The sequence below is a fragment of the Symsagittifera roscoffensis genome, chromosome 5 (assembly GCF_963678635.1).
Source record: "Symsagittifera roscoffensis chromosome 5, txSymRosc1.1, whole genome shotgun sequence".
Lineage (NCBI taxonomy): Eukaryota > Metazoa > Xenacoelomorpha > Acoela > Convolutidae > Symsagittifera > Symsagittifera roscoffensis.
The window spans coordinates 52,535,312-52,560,202 of record NC_087066.1 but is presented as its reverse complement, the minus strand read 5'-3'; the positions used below and the strand labels follow the sequence as shown (position 1 = coordinate 52,560,202).

The 24,891-nt window shown below is 38.3% G+C and overlaps 1 protein-coding gene across 1 annotated transcript; it reads left to right on the top strand.

Moving 5' to 3' along the window:
* Positions 1-37: 37 nt before the first annotated feature.
* On the top strand, positions 38-24,891 carry LOC134845938 (uncharacterized; the record flags this gene model as incomplete). Its single annotated transcript, XM_063863071.1, is given in 6 exon segments — positions 38-2,431; positions 2,584-3,046; positions 3,536-3,703; positions 20,713-20,996; positions 21,996-22,195; positions 24,602-24,891. Coding segments are annotated over 6 exon segments (2,195 nt in total), but the record flags the coding sequence as incomplete, so codon positions are not given.

Genomic DNA, 24,891 nt, shown 5'->3' with positions numbered 1-24,891 from the left:
TGTAATTTAACACCTAATTTAGCAGTTTAACTCATGTTGACTAACCAATCACTTCAGCCAGGTGAGTTATTATATCAGGTGGTGAAAAACCACCGACAATCAACAAACTCGCTAGTTTGATTATTTATTCATAATTCTTAATTATAAACAATTGAAAACTCTGTAAAACTAGTTTCTACCAGGTCTAAGAGGGAGGTCTTCATACCAACCTGTTAATTTGTTTATTCAATTGTTTGTTTGGTTTAAAAATCATTCAACCCGTCCAGTATTCCAGACTGTTTATTTATGAATCTCCATGAAATTTTTGGCTTTGTTGAGGATAAGTAGCCAAGTTGTTGACAATCACTGGAACTAAATCAGAGTTTTTACTGTTGAATTTGTTGATTCTAACTAGAACTTGCCCGGAAAACATCACGGGCGCGGTTTGGATTAAAAATATTGCCAGAGTGATTAATGTCCGGAAATTTAGGTTCAGGTTATGCCTCTATGAGAAGAAACGTTCCAATTTACCCATTTAAATACTGAGTGCTATCCACAAAGTATATTATTTTTATATGTTTCTCCCAACCCTGAGGGCACCCAATAACTTTAATTTGGCACTTTCATTAAATTGCCCTCAAACTAAATTCTGTTCAATAAAATTAGTCGAATTCAACTTTAATTTTACTCAAACCTCATTTCTCCGCTCTATAAATAATCTATCCGCGATATTCGATAAATCGGATCTTCAGATCTTTAAATTGAGATTTAACGAAACTTGAAAGTCAATTGGGCTCTCTGAAATACATTGTTGCAGTTTGAAGATTATTGTTTGGGCATTTTTGAGATTGGTAAGTATTGGGCGCCAAGTAGGTGTTTGCCAACTCGTCGCAAACTTACAGATATCGTCAAATGTAAATTACAAATCAACCTTGAATCACCTTTATTTGGTTTTATTCTTACTCAAACGTAGTATTTGTAATTAATATTAAGCGGAGTTATTAAAAATTTTGAATTATTTCACTGATTTTCTATCATTGATTTCAGATGGTAAATTCATTTTTTCGAAACGCTTATGAAGAAACAAAATTTTTTAAGAGGAAGCTTCGAAATCAATTTCTTCTAATTATTCTTATGACTTTTGTACGTTTTTTCATTCAAAAAACACGCAGTCAACACTTGCAGTCGACAATTTCATTTATAAAAGTATGTCACAACATTCTTAGTGGAAAAAAATCGATCGAGGTTATTGATAACGGATTTCAGTTTTTATTATCTCAAACGGCTTTTTTTAACGTTTCCGAAAGTTGCTTCACAAAAATTGTCTGCATTATATTACCATTATTATGATTTATTATTTTTTTCAAGCTGACGCTAAAAATGATTTGCTGTGAGCTTTAAACTTATGTGACTCGAGACATTGTTTTTATGACCATTTGAACGATTTTAGATTTAAACGCTGGTGTTTATTTAGTCTGGCTGCTTTCTATCTTCAAACTTCACTAAAAAACTACTTTGTAACATTATTTATAGTTATATTAGAATAATAAACTATTTAGATCGCTCGCCAGTTACCAGTTCTTATGATTAGTTAGACCAATCAGTTATTAATTAATCTTATCATCACCTCTTTGTTGCTTAAAAATAAAAAAGTTGTCGAAAATGATCGGGAATAAAATTTGTAGTTTACTGATTTTATATTTCTCCGCTCTGATTGTAAATACAGAATCGGAAGATTGTCCTGCAACTTGTAGTACTGTTACGCTTTCAAATTATTGGAGCACTAAAGGCTACACTATTAACGAGCTGAAGGAATTTAAAATCACGACGTTTTTTGCCATCCGCTACGGGACGACTCCTCGAGGTCGCTTTACGAACCCGACTGCTTTTCAAAATCCAACCAGTGACAACCAAGTGAACAGGTTTCACCCTTTATTTTGCCCCAGTTATTATTCGGTGAAACAGCTGCAAAAAACGAACTCGCTTTCGGCACAACGAAGTTTGCAGGACAGATTTTCCGAGGACTGTTTGAATTTGGATATTTATGCGAGAGCCGAGAGCATGGAAATCACAGACTACACAGTGCCTGTTGTTGTCGTTTTTGCTGATCCCAAATCCGATTTCAGTTCGTATCTTAAAGGATACTCGGAATTTATGTCGCACTTAATTACCAATCTGGAAGCAATAGTAGTTAAAGTCAACTATAGAAACGGACCTCTTGGATTCTTGCAAGTAGACGATGAAGATAACGGAAACTTTGGACTCAAAGATCAAAAACTAGCACTAGAATTTATTCAGAAGCACATATTGTCGTACGGCGGCGACAAAAATCAAGTTGTGGTTTTGGCGGAAGGCTCAGCAGCTTCAGGAATTGGCTGGCATTTGACGAATTCTGCTAATTTGTTCTCCAATTACATTCTTCTAGGCGGCAGCCCTTCAAGCGTTTTAAACAGTGAGTATTGCAAAAAAAAGTTAACATAAATTTTAAAAACGACGCCAATTATCTTTTGCAAAATTAACTGTGGTTGGGGTTCCAAAACTGCAGAAAAATTTACTTTTTTTTCAGAAAAACAGTATTCTTGAAAGTGACCTCGTTCCTTTTAGATTTGGATCTGAAGAGAAAGCGCAGAATTCATCACGAATACCTATCAAAGTTCGGATGCGAAAAATTCAAATCACTCCGGTTCTGCTTCGAAGAAATTCCACTTGAAGAACTATACTTGACCTCAGCTGACCTCAAAAACTATGCATTTTATCTCGAGTTTTTCACACCTTCATCGTCAACAAAGAGTGTCAAAAATGAGAAAACTGGCTCTTTGGAAGTTTCCGGATTACGTAAGAATTACGTAATCGGAATGCACCAATGTGATGGAATTACATTTCATGGAGACTTTTTAGCAACAAACAGGGATCTTCTGCAGTTTATGAACATAACACTGTCTCCAGAAAACCTTCAAGGTGTTATTTTTGAGTATGAACATCACGACTTGAATTTGAACAACTTAAAGAGTGAACAGCAGCTGAATAAAGTGATGACCGATTTCTTAGTCTCGGCGCCTTCCTTCATGTAAGTTCAAAATCACATAAATATGACCCAACTAGCACACACAAAAAAAACCCTGTTATTTAAACCCTGAACAAAACGGACTTGGGATGAAACAAACGGTCAAAAAAGATCTTCAAAAACTTCACCATGATCATTTAAAAAAAAAAACTCCCAGCGAAGTGCAAACTTTGTTTTTGCGCTCAGAAGTTTTTTAAAAGCATAACATGATTTCTTGTTCCTCTGAAACAAAATTTTGCAATGAATTTAAAACTAAAAAATGGGCCCATGTGAACAATTTCCCCCTGAATAGACCAACTGAGCAATCTCATCCTCCCCCAAAAAAATTAAATGACAAATTCAAGCAGAAAGGCATGCTTAAATCTGATTGGCTGAAAACTATCACTTTTTGATTTAGGGGGGAGATTGTTCACTTGGTCGCAAAAAATATAAGTTTGTACTTTAATTCAAACTTTTCCACATAGATTATAAGATTTTGAAATTTTGTTTTAGGTTTTCTTCAATGTTCGAGCCTTTAGACAGTAAGTTGCTGTTCATGATTGGAACGCAGACGGATTTAGTGGTTAATTGCAACAAATCACAAGAAAATCATCTGGGAGCCACTTTTCTAAACTGGGCAAAAATTAAGGATGAAATCAAAGAAATTTTCAGCTTCAAAAGGTGAGAAATCGTCACTTTTTCAACTTTCTATAAGATACTTTTGAATTTATAAGACCTTAAATAGCTCATTTCGATCAAAAATAAAAATAACGAAAAAAAGTATCATAATGTTACATTGCTTTAAATAATAACTACTAAAGCTTCTGAAGCTTTTGAACCTGATTCTTGTCGAAAAAAAAATATTTCAACCTAAGGTTTATTTAACAAACAGTATTTTTGTTTAATCAAGAAGATTTTGATAAAGCACACAAGATTTAAACATTATTTTCTTGCGAGTCGCTTGTTTGATGTTGCGATTGCTTCAGATAAGTTATTTTACCACGTGGTCTTGGAGCAATTTAGACCTCGGTTTTTACCTCGAAAATTAAATATCAGTAATTAAGATCAGATGTTACACAAAAAACTATCATTTTGGAACACTTCCAGCAGTTGTTTTACAAAATTTTGACACTTTCCTTACGACCAAGAGGATACCCCAGCAAAAGGGGAAAATTCGTTTTTAGTTTCAAAATTCGTGTATGCCCAACTGTTGAACTAGTTCGTTGTATGGGTGCAAACTTTAGATTGAGTTAGAATGTGCATTTTCAATTTATAATGGTTTTAAGACGCAAACTATTTATGTATGGTCTAATATTCCCCACTTTCAATCGTTCGAAATTGAACTGACAAAAACTAAACTGGTCAATGAATTCCGTTTAGGAAATAAATCAAGCACAGCATTTGGTGTTGGTAGTCCCAAATTTTTAGCTCATCAGAAAATTATTTAACAAAATTTATGTATATGATCATCAATGTGCAAATATATATTTTCCAATTCTTTTTAAGCTGTAAATTAATTTTTTTACAAGTTTTTTAACCAAAAAAGCAGGGTCTTTTTAGCATTTTGTAAGAGAGCTGGGAATAAGAAACTGTCCACTTAAGATAGCGTTAAAGTTTCCAAAAAATGTTAATTTGTATCGACTTTTTTCTCTAAATACGCTAGTACTAACGGTCAATTATAAGCAGTTTGTTTTTTTCTTAGAAGCTAAGCTTCTTTTGTTTCCAAATGTCAAAAAAAAGTCTTTTAAAACAAACGAAAAATTTTGTCAAAAAATATTATTTCAATCGACGAAAATTCAATGAATTAAAAAACCACCCTAAGCATAAATATTCCGTTTTCTTCGAAAGCCGGAGCAAAAATTGATTTGGTACAGTTTTTTCATTTAATTTCATTCTTTGTCATGGTCTTGATATTTGTCAGTTTTTCTGGATAAAAAAAGTAGGTCTTGCTGTTGTTTTTTGTAGGTCGCGCTGTCACAATCATTCTGTTCTTTTTTGAAAAATTTTTAGTTTTTACTGATTTTTTTGCATCAACTGCTCTCCAGCAAAGTTGCAATTAAAAAAAAGTATGGCCCAATTTTATCGTCATAATTTGCAATCTATAAACTTTTGGTCTTTTCGTAAAGTAATTCATAATCTTAGTTGAACCTTTTGCTCCTAATTGTGGCGGGCGGCTGTAATTGTGAAAATTGAGTACAAAAATAATAATTTGAGGCGTGAAAAATGTGCCATTAATGAATATGGCTTGTTTTGCCCCTCTTAGTGACACATTTTTCCCTTCACACATTTCGCCCATAAATTTCTCACAAAAAGCCCTATAAAAATGAATCTGGGACGAAATATATGTGAGCCTCTTGCAATACCAAACATGTATTTAAATATGCGAATACCATTAAAAGGTCTTCGACACTTAAGTCGAGCTGGATGTCAGTTATGAATTTTATTTGCCAATTAGGTCTTAATCTGAATTTACTCTGTGTTAATGTAAACACAGTCATATGGTGTCACCTTTAACCTACAAGACTTGATGGCGCCGATGTCAATTATGTTTGAAATAATACAAATAATATCATAAACTTAAGGGCAGAAATTAGATCGTACTGTCATAAAGCCTAAAAATAGACCGATAACAGATAACGTTTTGACATGAGCGGATTCAATTTTTCAAAAGATTTTCTAGAGTTTAAACTGGCTTAAGATTCATCTGCGCCTCACGTGAAGTTATGGAAAACAATGGAAATTTGTGGGAGCATTTGTATAATATAATTAAAATGCACTTTCTCTTGAACATTTTCGATACATTGTTTGATGTTTTGATACATTTTAGGATAAATTAACAACCATGCCGTCGCCGTGGCTATTTTGCAAAAAAAAAAATCAAGGGTTTATTCCGTATGTTACAATCAGATTCAAATTCATGGACGCTTCGGCTTTTATTGAATTTCAACTGGCTAATTTTGCGACTCGTTTGTTTGATCGGCTGTTGGCAGTTTCCTTCACATATTTTGTCATCATCGGCGCCATCGGGTCTCTAATGTCAATCATGTATCTGGTATGCAAATACACGTGATGAACTGCTTCGAGCATTGTGATATTCGAGTTCTGCGGGTCAATTTAGCCTGTCGCTAATTTCCTCGCTTTGTATATATAATGATAAGGTGAATGAGACCAAACTCCCTTCGCTGGCTTTGAAGTTTGCGAATATTTGAAAACAACAAGCAGGAACACCCAATCCTGGATTATTCAAAATCTTTTGAAACATAATCGAAAATTTTTTTTTTTCGACGAACATTCGAAAAAAAAGAGAATATTTTGTTGGTTTTCATGGCGATTTAGATTTAAGTTTGAATCTTGGAGTAACTTTTGAACTGGGAACATCTCAAAATTGTACTTTTCGCGTGTACATCGCGTGAATTGCCTTTTACTTGATATCAAATTGTTTTGGTTAAATAAAAATTTGATAAATTAAAACTTTGACAGGGCTACCAACCAGGTCCGAAGACTTCTGCTTCTGTATAGAGCAAATTCGGCCACTTCAAAGGAAAAATTCTGTTTTGTTTTCTGCAGAAAAAACTCAAAATTCTCATTGATTATGCGTTTATTACAAAAACTGAATTGGATTATAAAATTGAAACCAAATCCACTTTTGAGCATGCCGTAATAACTGTATTGTTTTTTTTTCGGCTTGTATTTAAGTTTTACAATATTATATTTTCCAAGTAATAGCTTTAACGTATCGCTTCGTTTTAAATAGATCAAACAGCATCCCTCTCTTCAAATTGAAACAATTTCTAAGACAAATAAGACTGCTTGTATCAGGGCAAAACCCTGAATGTTCCGACTGCCTTTTAAGATTTCTGGGGCACTAATAAAATTAAAAAGTTGAATGTAATAAAAAATGAAAAAAAAAAATTTAAAATTTTAAATTTCGATGAAAATCATCCCCCCACACGCCATATAAAGAACAAAAGGACAAAAGGATAGATTTCGCTCCTTGTAATAAATCAATTATGGCAAATAAGTTTCTTTCAACCAATTTGAAACAATTTCTAAGACGGATTAACTCTCCACTTACACGTTAAAAGCGCGAAAGATATCGCGCGTTAATTGTCCCAAATTGGCCAAAATGGACATCTTTGAACCCCCATAAGTTTACGAAAAATGATCACAGGTGAAATATCTTTTCAAATTTGAGCTTAGGACAACAATACCTTTCGAATGATATAAAAAACTTCCGTCAAAAATGGCTAGTTAAAAAGTCAAGATATATTCGGAAAAAAACACTCCGAGCACAATTTTTCAATCACTTTAATCAAACGTCGGAACAAAAATGTTCAACCTTACAAATTTACGGAAAAGCATAAAAGAGAACGCGACAAAACTACTCCGTTAGGAAACATTCACATGCTCTGTTTCACTCATTTGAGCTATCTGTCGAAACCGAATGTATAACCCCCGTTAATCAATTTAGTCGTGAAATTATGTTATTTAAACTTTCGAAGGAAGTGACGGATTGTTTGAGCTGTGGGTGATTTTTCTCCAGGCAAGTAACTCGCGATATATTTCGTGCTATTATCGCTAAAGCGGAGATTTAATCCGTCTTAGAAATCGTTCCAATATGGTTTGAGGAAGCTTATATGCCATAATCGAATTGTAATAGGAGCAAAATCAATTTGTACTTTATATGACGTGTGGGAGGATGGTTTTACAAAAATCTAGACTCAAGTTTTCAAAAAATATTTTAACTTTATATTTTTACATTTAATTTTTTCAAGTTATTATTTTTTCATAGACCTTAAAAAGCAGTCGGAACATTGAGGGCTTCGCCCTGGTTGGTACAAGCAGTCTTGTTCTTTCCAGTAACTATGGTTTATTCGAATAGGTAAAAGTTCGAATGTTTTCTTCAACAGTAACAAGCACTAGTTGACAGCGCAATAGCACAAAATTTCTTTTTATTCAGTCAAAATGGAACATACTCCACATATCTAGGACTGAAACAAGCCTGCTCGTATATCAGGATAAAGCCCTGAATGAAACGACTGCCCCTTAATCCATATCAAGGGGCAGTCGTTTAATTGGCTCAAAAAAAACTAAATTGGAAATGTTGGACTCCGTTGCTTTTTGTTTGAGTTGCAAGTCCATATTCTTTTTTGTCCAGCTCCTAAGTTTTTTTAAGTTTTTTAGTCCAAATATGATACCTTAACAATTGAACCAAAACTCGTTGGCATGAAAATTCGGCGATGCATTAACTCCAGACGGCTTTTTCCCGACTTTCGATATGAAAGTAACGGAATAATTGTGCTCGGGGTGGTTTTTTTCAGACAAATTTTGACTTTTTAAGTAGCCATTTTTGACAGACTCTGTTGTCCTGAGCTTAAATTTGAAAAAATCTTTGACCTGTGATTTTTTTTGTTAAGTTATGGGGGTTTAAATATTGCCAATTTGGGACAATTAACGCGCGATATAATGCGTGCTATTAACGTGTTAGCGGAGATTTAATCCGTCTTAGAAATCGTTCCAAATTGGTTGAAAGAAGCCTATTTGCCATAATTGATTTGTTACAAGGAGCGAAATCTATCCTTTTGTTCTTCATATGGCGTGTGGGGGGATGATTTCTATATAAAATTTCTAAATTTAGGAAAAATTAATTTTCATTTTATGTTAATACATTTAATTTTTTGAGGTTAATACTGCTCCATAAACCTTAAAAGGCAGTCGGAATTTTCAGGACTTCGCCCTTATACGAGCAGTCTTGTTGTTCCGACTTTCGATACGAAAGTAACGGAATATTTGTGCTCGGGGTGGGTTTTTTTTCTTCAGACAAATTTCGACTTTTTATCTAGCCATTTTTGACGGAATGTTTTTTATATCATTCGAAAGCTATTGATGTCGTCAGTTCAAATTTGAAAAGATATTTCACCTGTGATCATTTTTCTTAAAGTAAGGGGGGTTTAAAGATTGCCATTTTTGGCCAATTTGGGACAATTAACTCGCGATATATTTCGCGCTATTAACGCGTAAGCGGAGAGTTAATCCGTCTTAGAAACTTCAAATTTTAGAATTTTTTTTCATTTTGTTTTATTTCAGTGAATTTTTTAATGTTATTACTGCTTCGTAAACCATAAAAGGCAGTCGGAACATTCAGGGCTTCGCCTGATAGGAGCAGTCTTGTCTTTCTTTGTTCGGGCTTTTGAAGAAAATGGAATATATATTCTCGGTGTGGTTTTTTTATTCCGCCATTTTTTGCCGATCGAAATAACAGTATTTAACAAAAAATTTCAATACCTCAAAGATATTGACTTCTTGAGTTGAATTTTAAAAAGATATTTTACCTCCGACAATTTTTTGTTAAGTTCTCGGAGTGTGAAAACTACCTAATTGGCCAAAATCTGGACTAAATTATGCGCGCTTTGAAGCGTTTATTCATAATGCTCAGAGCATAACGCGAATTATTAATCCAAATTGAATTGATGATAGCTAATTGGTCGTATTAATTTCGTACTACTCAAAGTTTTTCACTTTGATTTTGTCCAAAAATTATAGGTTTTCAATATTGTCTTTTCCCAAAAACTATTCGATATGCATCAAGGAGGAGTCGGAACATTGAGGGTGTTGCAATGCAAATGTAGAATAAAACAAGTATAGATGCATATAAAATAAGCTCAGTTGGCCGAGTGGCCTAAGCTACCATAACGCCGATTATATAGGTTAACAGTTGACGTAGGTTCGAGTCCCCCACCTGCCCATGTATTAATATACTAAAAACGGGGGTTACATCCTATTTTAACTGTTTTTTGGTTCTAATTTGGTTCAGCCTTGATTAAGGTTGACCGCCAAAAAGAGTAATTTGTCTCAAGGACATTACCGACCGGTTCTTGTGGCTAGCTTGCGCCGATTTGTACCAAAAACAGGCAGATGCTAAAAATGTTATATGATGTTCTGATCAATAGAAAAATGCCGAAATTATTTTATTGACCGAGTTATTTGCCGAGAAATATCTCTTACTAATTTACGGATTTGGAACAGTTTTTTTTGGAGATTAGCGAGCATATTTTGGCGCCCCACAAGGGACACCGAGGTCTTCTCTTTACGACACCGAGGTCTTCTCTTTACGACACGAGCTTCATCGAGGGACACAAGGTACCTTCGAACCTTCAGGCCCAGTCGAGTATTCCAGCCGAGTATTCCTTCAGGTCTAGTATCCCAGCCTTCTGGTCCACAAGAAACTCGAGTGTATCAATTGTCCCGAGGTCCAGTTTTCTCGAGGGCCCAGTTAAAGAATCTAGGGATCTATTATCGCCAATCGGAGTATCCCAGCCTTCTGGTCGACAAAAGACACCGTATCAGCAACACGAGAGACACGACGAGTGTTTCATTTGGCCGAAGTGTCCAGCTGGACGAGTTGGCAGATCTTGTGTTACAGATCCATGGTTTGACAACCCTCAACCGGTGCAGCCAATCTCCTAATTCTACATAAACTGTAAGACTCGGCTAGTTTTTTAAAAACTTTCAAATTGTGCTATAAAATTGATTAACGCTGTCATACATAGTGAGAAATTTTCCCGCAAGCTAGCCCCCGGTAATTTTTCTCAATACCCAAAATTTTTGGACAGTTCCGTTGAACTGAAATATCTTACAGTCGGTACATAGACAAACTGACTTGACATTTTTTCTCGATACCAAAAATTTTTGGATATATGTGAACGGAATATTAATCAGTGAAATCGGAACATAGACAAGAGGTACTGGACTAGTTTTTTGGATTGGTTTATGACTCGAACCTGCTGACCAAAATTTACTGAAAAATTTTGTATAAAAAGTAAAAAAATTGCCAAAAAATCCTCAAATCGTCTCCAGAATTCTGCGAAACTGTGCTGTAAGATGACGCCAACCTTATGTTAAGTGGTCTGGTAGCGAAATATCAGGCAAATTAAGTTGAGTTTTTTCATCCTCAGGTTTCTTCCGCGTGTGTTGTTGGAACTTAACCAATTTGCCTGATCCCCCACCCACCATTGGTGAAACGGAAAGCCAGTTCGCTTCGAGTAAAACAAAGCGGTTTCAGCCCGTCAGATTATTGACTTCGTTGCGTGACAGTAAAGTTAAGTGGTCAGGTACGGTGATATTAAGTGAGTTAAGTTGAATTCTTTCATCCTCAGGTTTACTCCGTGTGTGTTGTTGGAGTTCAACCGACCTACTTAATTTTCCAACCCCATTGGTACTTAAGCGTAACGAAGCCGTCGCATAGGTCCCCCAAGTGTATGGTATTCATGCTAGGAGCTAGTTCTTTGGATCACGCGCTCCGAAAACTTCCCGCTCCGTCCCAGAAGCGCGTCAAAGATACTTGCTTTACGAAGCCAGGTTTAAGTTTGAACTTTAACGCTAGGGACTCTCAGAAAACGATACAGTACTACCTTCATCACTACTTGTCGCACCGTAACGACCTTGTAATTTGGCACGACGCCATTAATAACTCGATAAGTAGGCACCGCAGCAACAATAACCGCAAGCTGAGTAGTGAGCAACTTGTCAATTTGTTATTAAGGTATAGGACAAACATTTGTGCGATCGTATACTGTAGACGGAACGGAACCGAGGATATAGAGGAAAGTTTAGGTTCAACAGGTATTCTCGTTCTCAACGTCGTTAAAGACTTTATCTCTAAGCGTAAGGCTAAGGACCAGGTACTAATTGAGAAGTACAAAGAGCTTCACCAGCCTCCTTCCCTTGAGTTAAAGACTCTCCTCCTTCTAAGGCGTTATAGCGCTAATCTTAACATCCTTAAGACACGTAAGAAGCGAAACCGCTTACCCCTCAAAGCTCGGAAAGCTATAAGAAATAGGCTTCAGGTAGAAGCTTTGAGACGTCAAGTTCCCCCATCTTGTAAGCTAATGTTGATTTATTAATGCAAATTTGATTACGTACCAAAACAGTATCTCATTTTATTGATTGTTTTCTATAAGTGAGCATCCGTAGAATATTGTCAATTTGTGAAAAATATGGACGAAAAATTCCAAAGTAAGATACGCAAGTTATTCGAAACCCGTCTAAATCTAGAAAATGAGCTGCTTAAAGGTCACTCATTATTACTTGAGTACATTGAGAATAATAGTCGCACTACAAAAATTGATAATGCTGTTTACAAATGTAAAATTGCGTTGGAAAAAGCTGTCGACGTCAATGAGCAATTAATTAGGTTAGCGGGAAAAACGGAAAATCCTGAAAAAATTATTGCTCAGCAAGACCTTTGGCTTAAGAAAGTAACCGAAATGAACGATAAAGTAATGCACGAAGCTCAGAGTTACAAGATGAGCCTTGAACCTTCGTCATTTCCAGCAGCCGGCATTACAGGGAGCAAGGGATCTTTACAACAAACTAGGTCTGAGACATCCTCACGCTCGCACAAAACAAGTGATTCAGCAGCACGAGTATCTGAAAACAGGTCTAAGGTCTCTAATAAGTCTAAGGATAGTAGAAAGCTTGACTCACATAAGTCTGATAAATCTGCTTCCACTCGTCATACGTCGACTGTTCGCACTATGTCATCAAGTGAGAAACGGCATGAGTTAGCTTTAGTAAAACGACGCCATGAGGAGCTGGAAAGGCAGTATCAAGTATCTTTAAGACTTAAAGAGCAAGAGAACCGTCTTAAGTTCGAACAAAGTCAGCTGGAACTAGAGCAATTGGCTGAAAATCATAAAAAGCAACTAATTGAAATGGAGTTGAAAGCGTTTGAACTTGAGGACAGTTCATCTGAGGTTAGCGAGAAGGTAGCGGAAAGTAACTTAACAGGAGTAAGTAAACCTATTTCAAAGGTAGCAACCGATCGAACTAATGATTGGGTAGACTCTGTTAGTTCACAAGCACCTCCCGACGTTGCTAGTGCGCCAGGTTTGCAGGCCTTCACTCATGTACCCATTTCGTCAGGACCGACGACTTCCGCCCTCCTTGCTCATGCAATTCACACCAGTAATAGTCATAACCATGAGCACACAGCATTGAGTGACCCTGGAATCCATAGTTATGGACATCGGGCTATGCCTCAATTTGGCAGTGCAAGCCGTTTGCCATTGCAAGCTTCTGTTTCATTCCCAGCCTCTGTTCCATTCCCAGTTAACAATATGCATTCTAGTGCACACGTGTTACCACCACTGTCTGCTGTTCCTTTACAGACCATGAGTTCAAACATAACTAATGGTAGTTTTGCCATCGCGCAACCGGAATCATTACCTGTCCCAATGTTACCGGCCCAACCCGGTTCTGGTTTTGTTTCTTTGTCGCCTGCATTTGCTGGCGGTGGCTTCTCATCTTCTGGAGTAAACCCAACGCCGATTTGCTTTTCGGCACCTAATTGCCATGCAGCGCCAGTCCAGACGCAACATAATCTTCCCTTTGTTCCGCATACTGTGTCACCTAATATCAACGATTACTACACAAGTGATGCAAACTTATGGCGATTGGCAGCTACAACTCCAATCGTCACACGGGCTCAGTGTTGTAATGCTGGAAACATTTTTTCTAATGTGACAACTGTTGTCCCATCGTGTAACACCGCCGCTCCTTATACTAGTGGTGGGACTGTGTATTTTAATACTCCCCCAGTTCATCCACAACATGTTCCGCATTTCGTCAATCATACTAATACTGGTTATCAGCCAGTCAACGAAGACTACGCACCGTCTCCCGCTTATCCGAACCAACGTTCTTCATCGGATCGACCTCTCTCCGCTCGTGAATTGGCGGAATTATTGATGCATAGCCGCAAAGATCATCTTCCTGAATGGAAGTTAGCCCAGTTTGACGGCAACCCGTTAAACTGGCATGAATGGTTTGGTCAGTTTAAGTCCACCGTTGATTCCGCTGTTCTCACCGATGATACGAAATTGACATACTTAAAAACGCTCGTCACAGGCAAAGCAAAAACCGCAATTGCGGAGTTTAGTTATAGTGGCGTTATGTACAAGGATGCACTGGCCACCTTGCAACGGAAGTTTGGGCAACCACATGCCATTGTTGGTGCGCATCTTGATAAGCTGAATACTTTTCCTCCACTTAAGATGCACAATTCGGAAAATGTCATTAGTTTCTCCTCTGTCATATCTGGCCTCGTAGCAGTTTTCAAATCATTGTCTTTCAACGATGATCTAAAGAGTGTTAACCTGTTAAACCAAGCTGTTAGTAAACTTCCGCCTAACCTCAAGGAGGCTTGGTCAATGCATACTGTTAGACATAATTGGCAGCGACCAACACTCTTAGACTTTAACAACTGGTTGAAAGAAAAGGCCGAGGGGCATGAAAGATTACGTTTACTCAGCTCTAAGGCAAAAAATGAAGAACCGGTTAAACCAAAAACAACCAAAGTTTTTGCAGCCAATAGCCAGGTAACTAGTAAGGCTCAGGATAAGTCTCAGGATAAGTCTAAGTTTCCGCCGTGCGTTTTGTGTAAGGGTAGTCATGCATTGTGGAATTGTGCTGTTTTTAAGGAAAAGAATGCTACTCAGCGAGCAAAATACGTAGCTGAACAGAAACTTTGTTTCGCTTGCCTCAATGGCAATCATAGTTTCCGGCAATGTTCTAGAGCAAAAAAGTGCCCGAAGCCAGAGTGTGATAGCACACATAATGTCTTACTCCATGGAGCCGAAAGAATATTTCCTCGGAAGGAAAATTCAAATGTCTCGAATAAGGCTGGAACAAACAAATCCAAGGAGAATACAAACACTTCCACCCATGCCGCTGTTAGTGATGTACTTGACATTGAATCTTCTAAAGGGTTGTTGCCAATTGCAACACTTGGTGTATCCTCGGATGTAACCAGTCTCCTGACGTTGGTTCTTTGTGATAGTGCATCGACTCACTCCTGGGTGTCTTCGTCACTCGTAAACCGTCTCGGCTTAATAGGGGAGCCCGTTAACTTGTCAATTAGTGGTTTCAATTCGACCACCGTTGTTGAGACTCAGAGGGTCAAGTTTACAGTTTCCTCCGAGCCGAATAATAGTGATTTCGTATTTTCTCTCTGTGCATATGTTAAAGACAGTATTCGGATTGGTTCCGAATTAATCAATATTGCTGATTTGCAGAATAAATATCCACAATTAGCACCTATTAAGCCCATTCAATATACTTATGAGGACGTTGAAGTTATTATCGGACAAGACAACTACCACGCCGTTAGACCCATTGAGTTCATCTTGGGAGATGATAAAAACTCACCGTGTTCCGTTCGCCTACCGATAGGTTGGGTCTTAAGTGGTCCGTTGCCGCCGTCCGGTAATTCTACTTCTTCGTGTTTCAAGTGTGTTGTTGAAGATTCTTCTCTGACCGACCAGATAAAATCCTGGTACGAGTTGGAATCGTATGGTGCTTTCAAACAAGTCGATGCCCGTTCCGCCGCGGATAAACATGCTTTATCCATCCTCAATTCTGAAACCGTTCACAATGGCGAAAGATACATTGTGCCTATGCTTTGGATTGATAGTAATGTCAGTCTACCAAACAATTATTACTCGTCACTCGCCCAATTTAAATCATTGGAGAGAAGGTTAAGTAAAGACCCTGAGCTGCGCGAAAGATACGCAGAAACAATTAGAGAGGACATTAGGAAAGGCTATGTCGTTACTGTCGAACCGCATGATCCACGTAAGCGTTCCGATCGCGAGTGGTATCTTCCGCACCATCCCGTGGTAAATCCGAATAAGCCGGGTAAGGTGCGCCGAGTCCTTAATGGGGCTTCTAAGTTTCATGGCACATCCTTAAATAAGTCCTTATTGGTGGGTCCTGACCTACTCCAAAATTTAATTTTTGTGCTTTTGCGATTCCGTCAACATAAGTACGCCGTCTCCGCGGATATAGAGGGTATGTTCCTCCAGGTAGGAGTCCTTGCCCGCGATCAAATTTCGCTCCGTTTGTTGTGGCGGGAGGATACCACTTCCGATGTGGTAGTTCATCAGTACACTCGCCATATATTCGGCGCACGGGATTCGCCTACGTGCGCCAATTTCGCGTTGCGAAAAACAGCAACTGATAATATGTCCACACACCCTGAGGCCGCCTCAGTCGTAAATGAAAAATTTTACATGGACGATTACTTGGATTCATTCGAGAACGTTACCCAAGCAATTAAAACTAGTCGCGATTTGGTTTCCTTACTAAAATTGGGAGGATTTAATTTGACTAAATTTGTCAGTAATGCTGATGAAATCACTTCAGCAATGAACCCCGAGGAATCCGAAACCTCATCTTCACCCATCAAGGAAATATGTAACGGTGCCGAACAATCATCACACGTCTTAGGTCTTAAGTGGGACCATGTGAAAGACACATTGGTTGTTAGCAGAGGCGTGGATCGTCCTCTCGATAAAGCAATAACTCAACGAACCGTCTTGAGTTTCGTCTCTTCTGTGTTTGACCCTGTTGGGTTAGTAGCTCCATACACAGTTAGGGCCCGTCTTTTACTGAAAGATATTTGGAAAATCAGTGGTCAAAGTTGGGACGACGAATTGCCAGAAGACATAAGAGATAAGTTTCTCGAGTGGCACTCCGGTCTCCCTCTCTTAGGGCAATTGACTATTCCCCGTTGTTACTTCACAGAGCCTGTTGATCAAATTGAGCTCCACATGTTCGGTGATAGCTCGCAGGATGTTTTCTGTGCTGTTGGATTTTTGCGTGCGCGACTCGCGAGCTCGCATAAAACTCAAATATCCTTCATCTTTGGTAAAGCTCGCGTTGCGCCCATGAAAGCGCTATCTATACCGAAGCTAGAGCTTCAAGCTGCTCTGCTCGCCACACGACTAAAAGATGATATACTGACCGCCCTTACCGTCTCTATTAATCATGTCTTTATGTGGACAGATAGTACAACAGTTTTGCAGTGGCTAAACTCCACTGAAAAATTACCTGTATTCGTCGCTAATCGTGTCGGCGAAATCCTCGAGTCGACCACTATTGATGAGTGGCACCATGTTCTGAGCGGCGATAATCCAGCTGATACCGGTACGCGGGGGATTTCTTCGGAAGCCCTCAAGGATAGCAGCTGGGTTATTGGTCCGAGCATTCTCAGGACTACTGATTGGCCGTTTTTATCCGACGAACGTGTAATCAATAAAATTCGTTTGAAGGGTCCTTCTTGTGATGTTGATAATTGCTTGGAGACATCATCTTCCTTCGTCACCGATGTCACATCAATCAAACATCCCGAACACGGGTTCAATTGGGAAAGGTTCAGTTCCTTTACAAGATATAAACGAGTAGTCGCTTTTATGTTGAGGATGTTGCCTTCACATAAGCATTTTCGTGGTAAGGACTTACGAATCACCGACCCCACTGAACTTGATATTGCAGAAAGCAAATTGATTCATCTTGCTCAGATGGAATCCTTTCCCGTTGAGTTAAAAACACTCACCGCTGGCAAACCTATTAAGAATAGTAGTAAAATTGCCACATACTCGCCATTTATCGGTCCCGCTGGAATCATTCGTTCCACCGGACGGATTGTGCGCTTAGTGAATACCGAGTTTGATACTAAGCACCCAATAATACTCGACGCCCGACATACCTTAGTTCGTTTGTTGGCCCGCAGCCTCCACCATAAGCATTTTCATCAAGGATTAGATTACATGCGCTCCGTTTTAAATATGAAATATGCAGTACTTGGGTTGCGTCGACTACTTCGGTCTATCGAAAATCAATGTGTGACATGCCGTAAACGCAAAGCAAGCACCATCCAGCCAATTATGTCCGATTTACCTGTCGAACGTCTCGGATATAAGCAACCACCCTTCAATCATACGGGTGTGGATTACTTTGGACCGCTTTACGTTCCGGTTCGCAGAAGCACGGAAAAAAGATGGGGATTCCTTTTTACTTGCCTCACCACCAGGGCTGTACACCTTGAGATTGTACCATCTCTGGACACCAGTTCGTGTGTCATGGGCATTGAACGTTTCGTTGCGCGCCGTGGTACGCCAAGCACAATCTGGTCGGATAATGGCACGAACTTCGTTGGTGCGGAAAAGGAATTACTTGCCTGCATCAAGAGCTGGAATGGCATGGCTCCGACCATTTTTGCACATAAAGGTGTTACTTGGAAATTTAACCCGCCAGGCGCACCCCATCATGGCGGCTCCTGGGAACGCCTCGTCCGAAGCGTGAAGCGCGTGCTGTACGATATCCTAGGCAGTAGGCGAGTCACTGAAGAGGTGTTAGGAACAACACTCTGCTTAGTTGAACAGGCTTTGAATTCGAGGCCAATCACTCCCGTTAGTACCGATTCACGTGAGTTAGAAGCGTTAACCCCAAACCATTTTTTGCTTGGACAACATGCCACAAGCTTTCCTTCGCTTTTACCCGGGGAGCACTTCGATCACAAGAAAAGGTACGTGCGAGCGCAGTCATATGCTAACGCGATTTGGTCTCGTTGGCTTCGAGAATATGTTCCCTCGCTGAATAAGCGTGTCAAGTGGCACACTCATTCTGACTTCACTCTTAAAACAGGCGATCTCGTGTGGGTGATTGAGCCCGATAGTCCGCGTGGGTACTACCCTCTCGCCCGAATCGTCAAGCTAAACTACGGACAGGACGGTTGCGCCCGATCCGCCCTTGTCAGGACCGCAACCCGTGAAGTCACGCGGCCGACCGTTAAGCTCGCTCCGGTTCTTCCTTCTTCAGGGGGGGAGGATGTTGCAATGCAAATGTAGAATAAAACAAGTATAGATGCATATAAAATAAGCTCAGTTGGCCGAGTGGCCTAAGCTACCATAACGCCGATTATATAGGTTAACAGTTGACGTAGGTTCGAGTCCCCCACCTGCCCATGTATTAATATACTAAAAACGGGGGTTACATCCTATTTTAACTGTTTTTTGGTTCTAATTTGGTTCAGCCTTGATTAAGGTTGACCGCCAAAAAGAGTAATTTGTCTCAAGGACATTACCGACCGGTTCTTGTGGCTAGCTTGCGCCGATTTGTACCAAAAACAGGCAGATGCTAAAAATGTTATATGATGTTCTGATCAATAGAAAAATGCCGAAATTATTTTATTGACCGAGTTATTTGCCGAGAAATATCTCTTACTAATTTACGGATTTGGAACAGTTTTTTTTGGAGATTAGCGAGCATAGAGGGCTTCGCCCCGATATACGAGCAGTCTTGTATCAGCGTTTGAATCTCTGAAGTTGATTTTTGTCTGAATTAAAAAACTGAAGTCGCCAAAAATTATTCATTTTCCGTATTCTGTCTGCAGAGGCGTGGCTCTGAGCGGCTCTTTTGATCTCATGTGATTAAATTGTTTACCGTGCTGACTGTTCAAGAGTTAAGAAAAATACATCACACATATTCATGCTTGAAACGGTCTTGTTTTCAAGTGTTCATCATGCTTTCGGCAACTTGAAATCAAGATTATGATTAGCTGCAGAGCAAAGATAAATGGATTGTAAACTAATAGTTGAACAAAATCTATTTTGAGCTCAAGTAGCAAACAAATATAAGTACACACCCTCTCATCTCCATTTGATAAAAATTAATAAAGTTATAAAGCTTGTGATTGTCTAAAAATGAACCTTTGTTACATAGTTTGTAATTTTCAGACTTCAAACAAAAGCGTCGATTATCAAGCAGAAATTATTGACCAATTATGATTAGACCAAAAAAAAAGATCTTGTCAATTTAAGTAAGCATTCAAAACTGGCCACATATTGATAAGAATAAAATAATGCTTCTTGAAATAAAGTCCTTAGCGGATTTGAGAAAAGGGTTTCCTTCGTGAGATCTCTTAACTTTTCCCCCCTTTTGCAAAAGGGGGAGATTTGGGATCAATTGAGCAATCTCCCCCCCATTCTCGCGTGGGGGGGAAATAGCTCAATAGGTACTTCAGACATGTTTATATCCACTTGAAAATAGTTTGAATGATATGATAATATGAACGAGATTCTCCAACAAATATGGAACGCCAACTTTTACAATATCAAAGCTCAAAAATTAGATTCAGAGTGAAAACAAAATCAATAAAACTGAGGCACATAAAGCGACTTTTTTCTGTCCTAAATGAAAAAAAAGCTCTTGCGTACAATAGTAAGGTGCTGAAGAGAGCTTTTTTGGTATTCAGATACAAGTTCAGAGCACCAAGCTTGATACTCGTTTTCCTCAATGAGAGGCAAGAGTCGCCCAAATAAAATTTTGCAAATTAATTTTTTTTTTCAATTTTTCGATTTTTTCTTTTTCAAAATTTTTCTCGATACTCATATAAAATTAACTTCAGTCGATCAATTGATTGCGTGCCATAAACACATCAACCATCTAATTGCGTTTGTTGGCGCCTTTTTGTGGTGTCTTAGTTTTTGCTTGGGGGGGAGATAGCTCAATTGGTCAATACGGGGGGGAGATTGCTCAATTGATCCGAGATTTGTTACTAGGTACAAAATTTACACATGCTTAACCATTAATTTTTTAGGGGTGGCAGTTCGTTACTACTTACCCTAGGGGTGGGGGAGTAGTTAAAGAGATCCTTTTTCTTGTAGCAGTATGCCATCAGAAACTGCTCGATAAATGAGGCTTAATAATTTTTCTAACAATTGTTTTAAAAGTTTTGCAATTTTTCTTCGAAGTTTCAATTAAGCTGTTGTTATGTTCGCCCCTTTTGATTTGTTTTTTTTAAACGCTAGATAACCGAAAGATAAGATGTGTTTTTTTTTTGTTTATAGAAACTTCGACGACAACTCCACCGATTTAACTAACTCGATGAAAACTCTACTGGCCTCGCCGAAAACCGAAGAATCCTCGACTAGTTCAAACGAAAAACAGAGCAACAAAATCAAGCAGAATTGTTACATTTTCAATTCGCAGCCAACTCCTTCTGAAAGTGTGAATGAAGAAGACACTTCTTGGTACCCTGTGTTTGAGTCCAATGATATCAAAAGCTGTGAGCCGCATTTGTCTCGCTTCTGGAACGAAGTCATTTTCGACAGCATAGACCATAAGAAATTTGGTATGTTGAAAAGAGTTGAAAAATTTAAAAAAAAATTTGGATACAAAAATTCAACGTTGAGTCGACTTTGGTACAACAACTTTGGTACTGTTTTAGAACATACATTTTTGACCGACCGACCCTAATATTTTTTGCTAAAATAGCCTTTGGTACCAATGTTTTAAATTTCGAGGATGATGCCCGCCAATTCTTGGTAAAACTAAAAAATGTCAATTTTTTTGGAAGTGAGCAACGTTATTCATCAAACTCTTTGATGTAATCAGAAATTAATTCACAATTTGTTTATTATCAACCGGAGGATGTGTGATCAAACTTGTTGCAGATGTCTTTTGAAGTTGCCACTTCGTGAAACTTAAACTAGATCACTGCTGAAATCTATTTGATTAAGCATGAACTAATATAATTGATCTGATGGATCAAAAATATATCTTTGAAGCCCCCTTTGATCTGCAATTCCGCAGATTCTTACCTAAAGGTCAACAGATAATACTGTTGCAAAGATTGGATTTATTTCTTAAGCTGAATTTGAAAACTGGGCGTTTTTAAAGAACAGTAAGGCGTTTAGGAGTGGGGGGGGGATATTGATGGTTGGGGTTGGGATATTGAAAGGGCAATTTAAAAAAATAATTAGTTCCTAAAAATTTAATTTGAAAACCTTTAAGTTTTTTCAAATGGCTAAATTTTTAGCAGTATTAATCTGGAGTATTAAAAAAATTCAACCCGGTTTTCCTCGACATTGCGGAAAATAGTTAATTTAGTTCGAATGACGACTGAAAGAACTTCAATGTCATCATATATCAATCTACACATTCCGAGGGTTTTTGTTCACTGATTTCGCGTGGAATACAAAAAAAAGAAAAAAACTAAAACATACCCGAATACGAAGTTTCTCCCCATTTTGAATGGTCGGAACAAAAGTTGACCAAAGATATTTTTCAATCAGATCCCAAAGTGTATAAAAAAAAACATAATTACTGTTACAAGTTGATTGATCTTTAGAATTTCATGGCAAAAACGGATCGGACAAAAAACATCCGTCCAGCACCGCGTCAACTGACAAACAGCCGAGAACGAGTCACCCGACAGTGTTCAAGACTACATCACCGGCAACGAGTGGGGGTTCGAGTCCCGTTCCTGTTTATCCGGCGGCAGATACTCTCAAGTCAGACGAAGACCATGCACACGACAGGATAATCAAGGTTCGTTGATAGTGATAGTAGCAAAAAAGTAAAAATATGGAAACATTTTTATTTTGATTTAACAATAATCAGGAATTAAACAACCGATGCTAAAAATTACCAAGATCGACAGTTCCTGTCGAAAACATGGGGAAAAATGGGAATTCTTTCCAAATTTTCGATTTTCTAAATTTTTGTTAATTTTTTTAGTGAAGGGCGTTTAGATTAGGTGAAAAACTGCATAATGTTAGGTGTTTCAGAAAAACTGGGAAAATCAAACCAATTTTCTCGACACTGATTCAACTTTTCTGATTTTTTGTGTACAAGTCACGGCTTAAAGGGCTTTAGTATGATATCACGCTTGATCCTACAAGCTTTGCTTGTGGCAGTCAACATTAAACCCTGAGTCATAGTTTTTTCCCGCCTTGTGAAGTGCTGGGAACAAAATTTTTCATCCGCTTCGTCAATTTTAGATAGAATTTTGTGTATTTCCTAATAGCTGTTCTTCTGATTTTGAAAATCTTGGTGTTTGGTTAATGGGAAAATCTAGTCTCAATTTTTTCTAATCTCCCGTCAAATGGTAAATTGTTCGGAACAAAAACAAAATTATTACCTCATTGTCTAAAAATATCTTGATTTTAAATCAAGCAGGGATCGGTTGCAATACTTAAGCTCATTTTGCCATTTTAAAAAACTCGGCCGTTTATTTCTTGAGAAATTCATTCCAGGCGCATGCATTAAATTAGCAGTCATCCATTTAATCAAAAATGCGTCGGCTCTTTTCCAGTCCCCCCCCCCCCTTTTCAAAATACCGAGTTCTATGTTTGTTTTACGTGTTATTACGGCTAAATGCGTGATGTTACGCTGTAAAGTATGAAGAGCAAATCTGTTCACAGTTGTCGATTTGTTCACCACGCCAAATTTCATTGCATTATGACAATGTTAAGTAGACTTTTCGAAATTGAATTTGAAAGGGGGGGAAAACTGGAAAAGAGCCAATGCGTCGCAAAAACTCGACCAAATTTGTAAAAAAAGAAGCTGTCTAGCGCGATTGCTATTGCACCCTGTCTTCAAATCATAGAGACTCTTCAATTTTGAACTTAATTCAACCACGGATCAGTTTCACAACCCGCGAATATTCCCAGTCTTTGAATTATTTTTTAACGTTATTTATCTCTAAGTTATTCCCTCTAATTGGAAGCTTAAGCCAGCTAGTTTACACAGTGAGTTGAGGGTGTTCCAATTCTTCCATTCAGATTGGTTGTTCTTAATAGCGGGTTGGTCTTTCAAGCTAAGCCTTCAGGCTATAGCTGTCAATTCCTAGTTTGTTGTTTACAAATTGACCAAATCCCTGTTATGTCTAGGAAAAGCTTTGATAATTTTATACTAGCCAATAAATTAAATGATTTTGAACAATTTGCAACTCACGAGCATTTATGTGCAAAATCGATCATAAAGTTTGCTCTACTTACTTTTGAATTATAAAAGCTAGATCGTAAAAGGTATCTTTACGCCTTAACTGAAGTACTTTTCTATTGCAGCTGTAGATTCTATTCGAGTGGTGTTATTATAGTCGAAATGAGAACTGACAAAATACAAGAAAGAGAAACTTATATGAACTGCAGACATGAATCTATATGATGTTTTTCGAATATATAATTTGAACAAATGATACAAAAAAAACGACTTATCAACTAGACAAAAAAGCAGATTCATACAGTTAAGCTATATAAATATCGGAAAATTTTTCACCAAACTTTAAAGTGTTTTCTGTGTTAGGAAGAATTAGAAGTGCAAATAGAGAATTCTACCTCAAATGATCAAAACAGGTTGCAGTAATATCTTTTCGACCGTGATTAATACACGCTGCTTTGTGCTTGCTCAGTGAAATGAGCTGAACTTATCGTATTAATTGCCCCTCCCCCCCCCCCCCATTCTAATCGTTAAACTAGATCATAGCAAACTGAAATATGGATCTCTTTAACTATCCCTTCTTTTGCAAAAAAAGGTAGGGTATATTTGTTACTAGGAACAAAACTCATATATGCTTAAATGCTTAAGCGTACTTGCATTAGTTCTATATAGGGGTGGCAATTCGTTACTGGGTACCATGGGGGGGGGGGGGGGGGGGGGGGACTAAAGAGATCCCGGACCAAGTGAACATTCTCCCCCCTAAATCAATTTAGGAGAGAGAGTTCACTTGGTTAAAAGAATGATTTTTTCAGCCAATCAGATTTTAGCATAGTGCATGCATGCCTTACGGCTTGAATTTTTCCATTTAATTTTTTTTGGGGGTGGGGGGGGGGGGAGATTATTCGCTTGATCTATTAAGGGGGGAGATTGTTCACTTGGTCTGTTAAGGGGGGAGGGGGAGAGATTGTTCACATGGGCTGAGTCGAGATCCCTAAATTTTTGTCTGTTTTCCAGGTGATTCCTAATCATATCTTCTACTCGCTGGTCGGAACCCTCTTCGGATTCATAGTCGCAGTGCTGCTCATTTTATGTTTCACCTTCTCAAGGCGCAACCGAAAAGGGCAAAAGCCCTCTCCATTCTTTCCCGGCTGTCAACCATACAACTGTCAGTGGGAAAACCCAAACAGAATTCTCGGAAGTCCTAAACGATCGCGATATTTTGAACCAATCAAAACCCCCGGAGGGCCTGAACAAAGTTTGATTCAATGTGTCGACGGTTGCAATAGCCGACTATTACCGCTTCA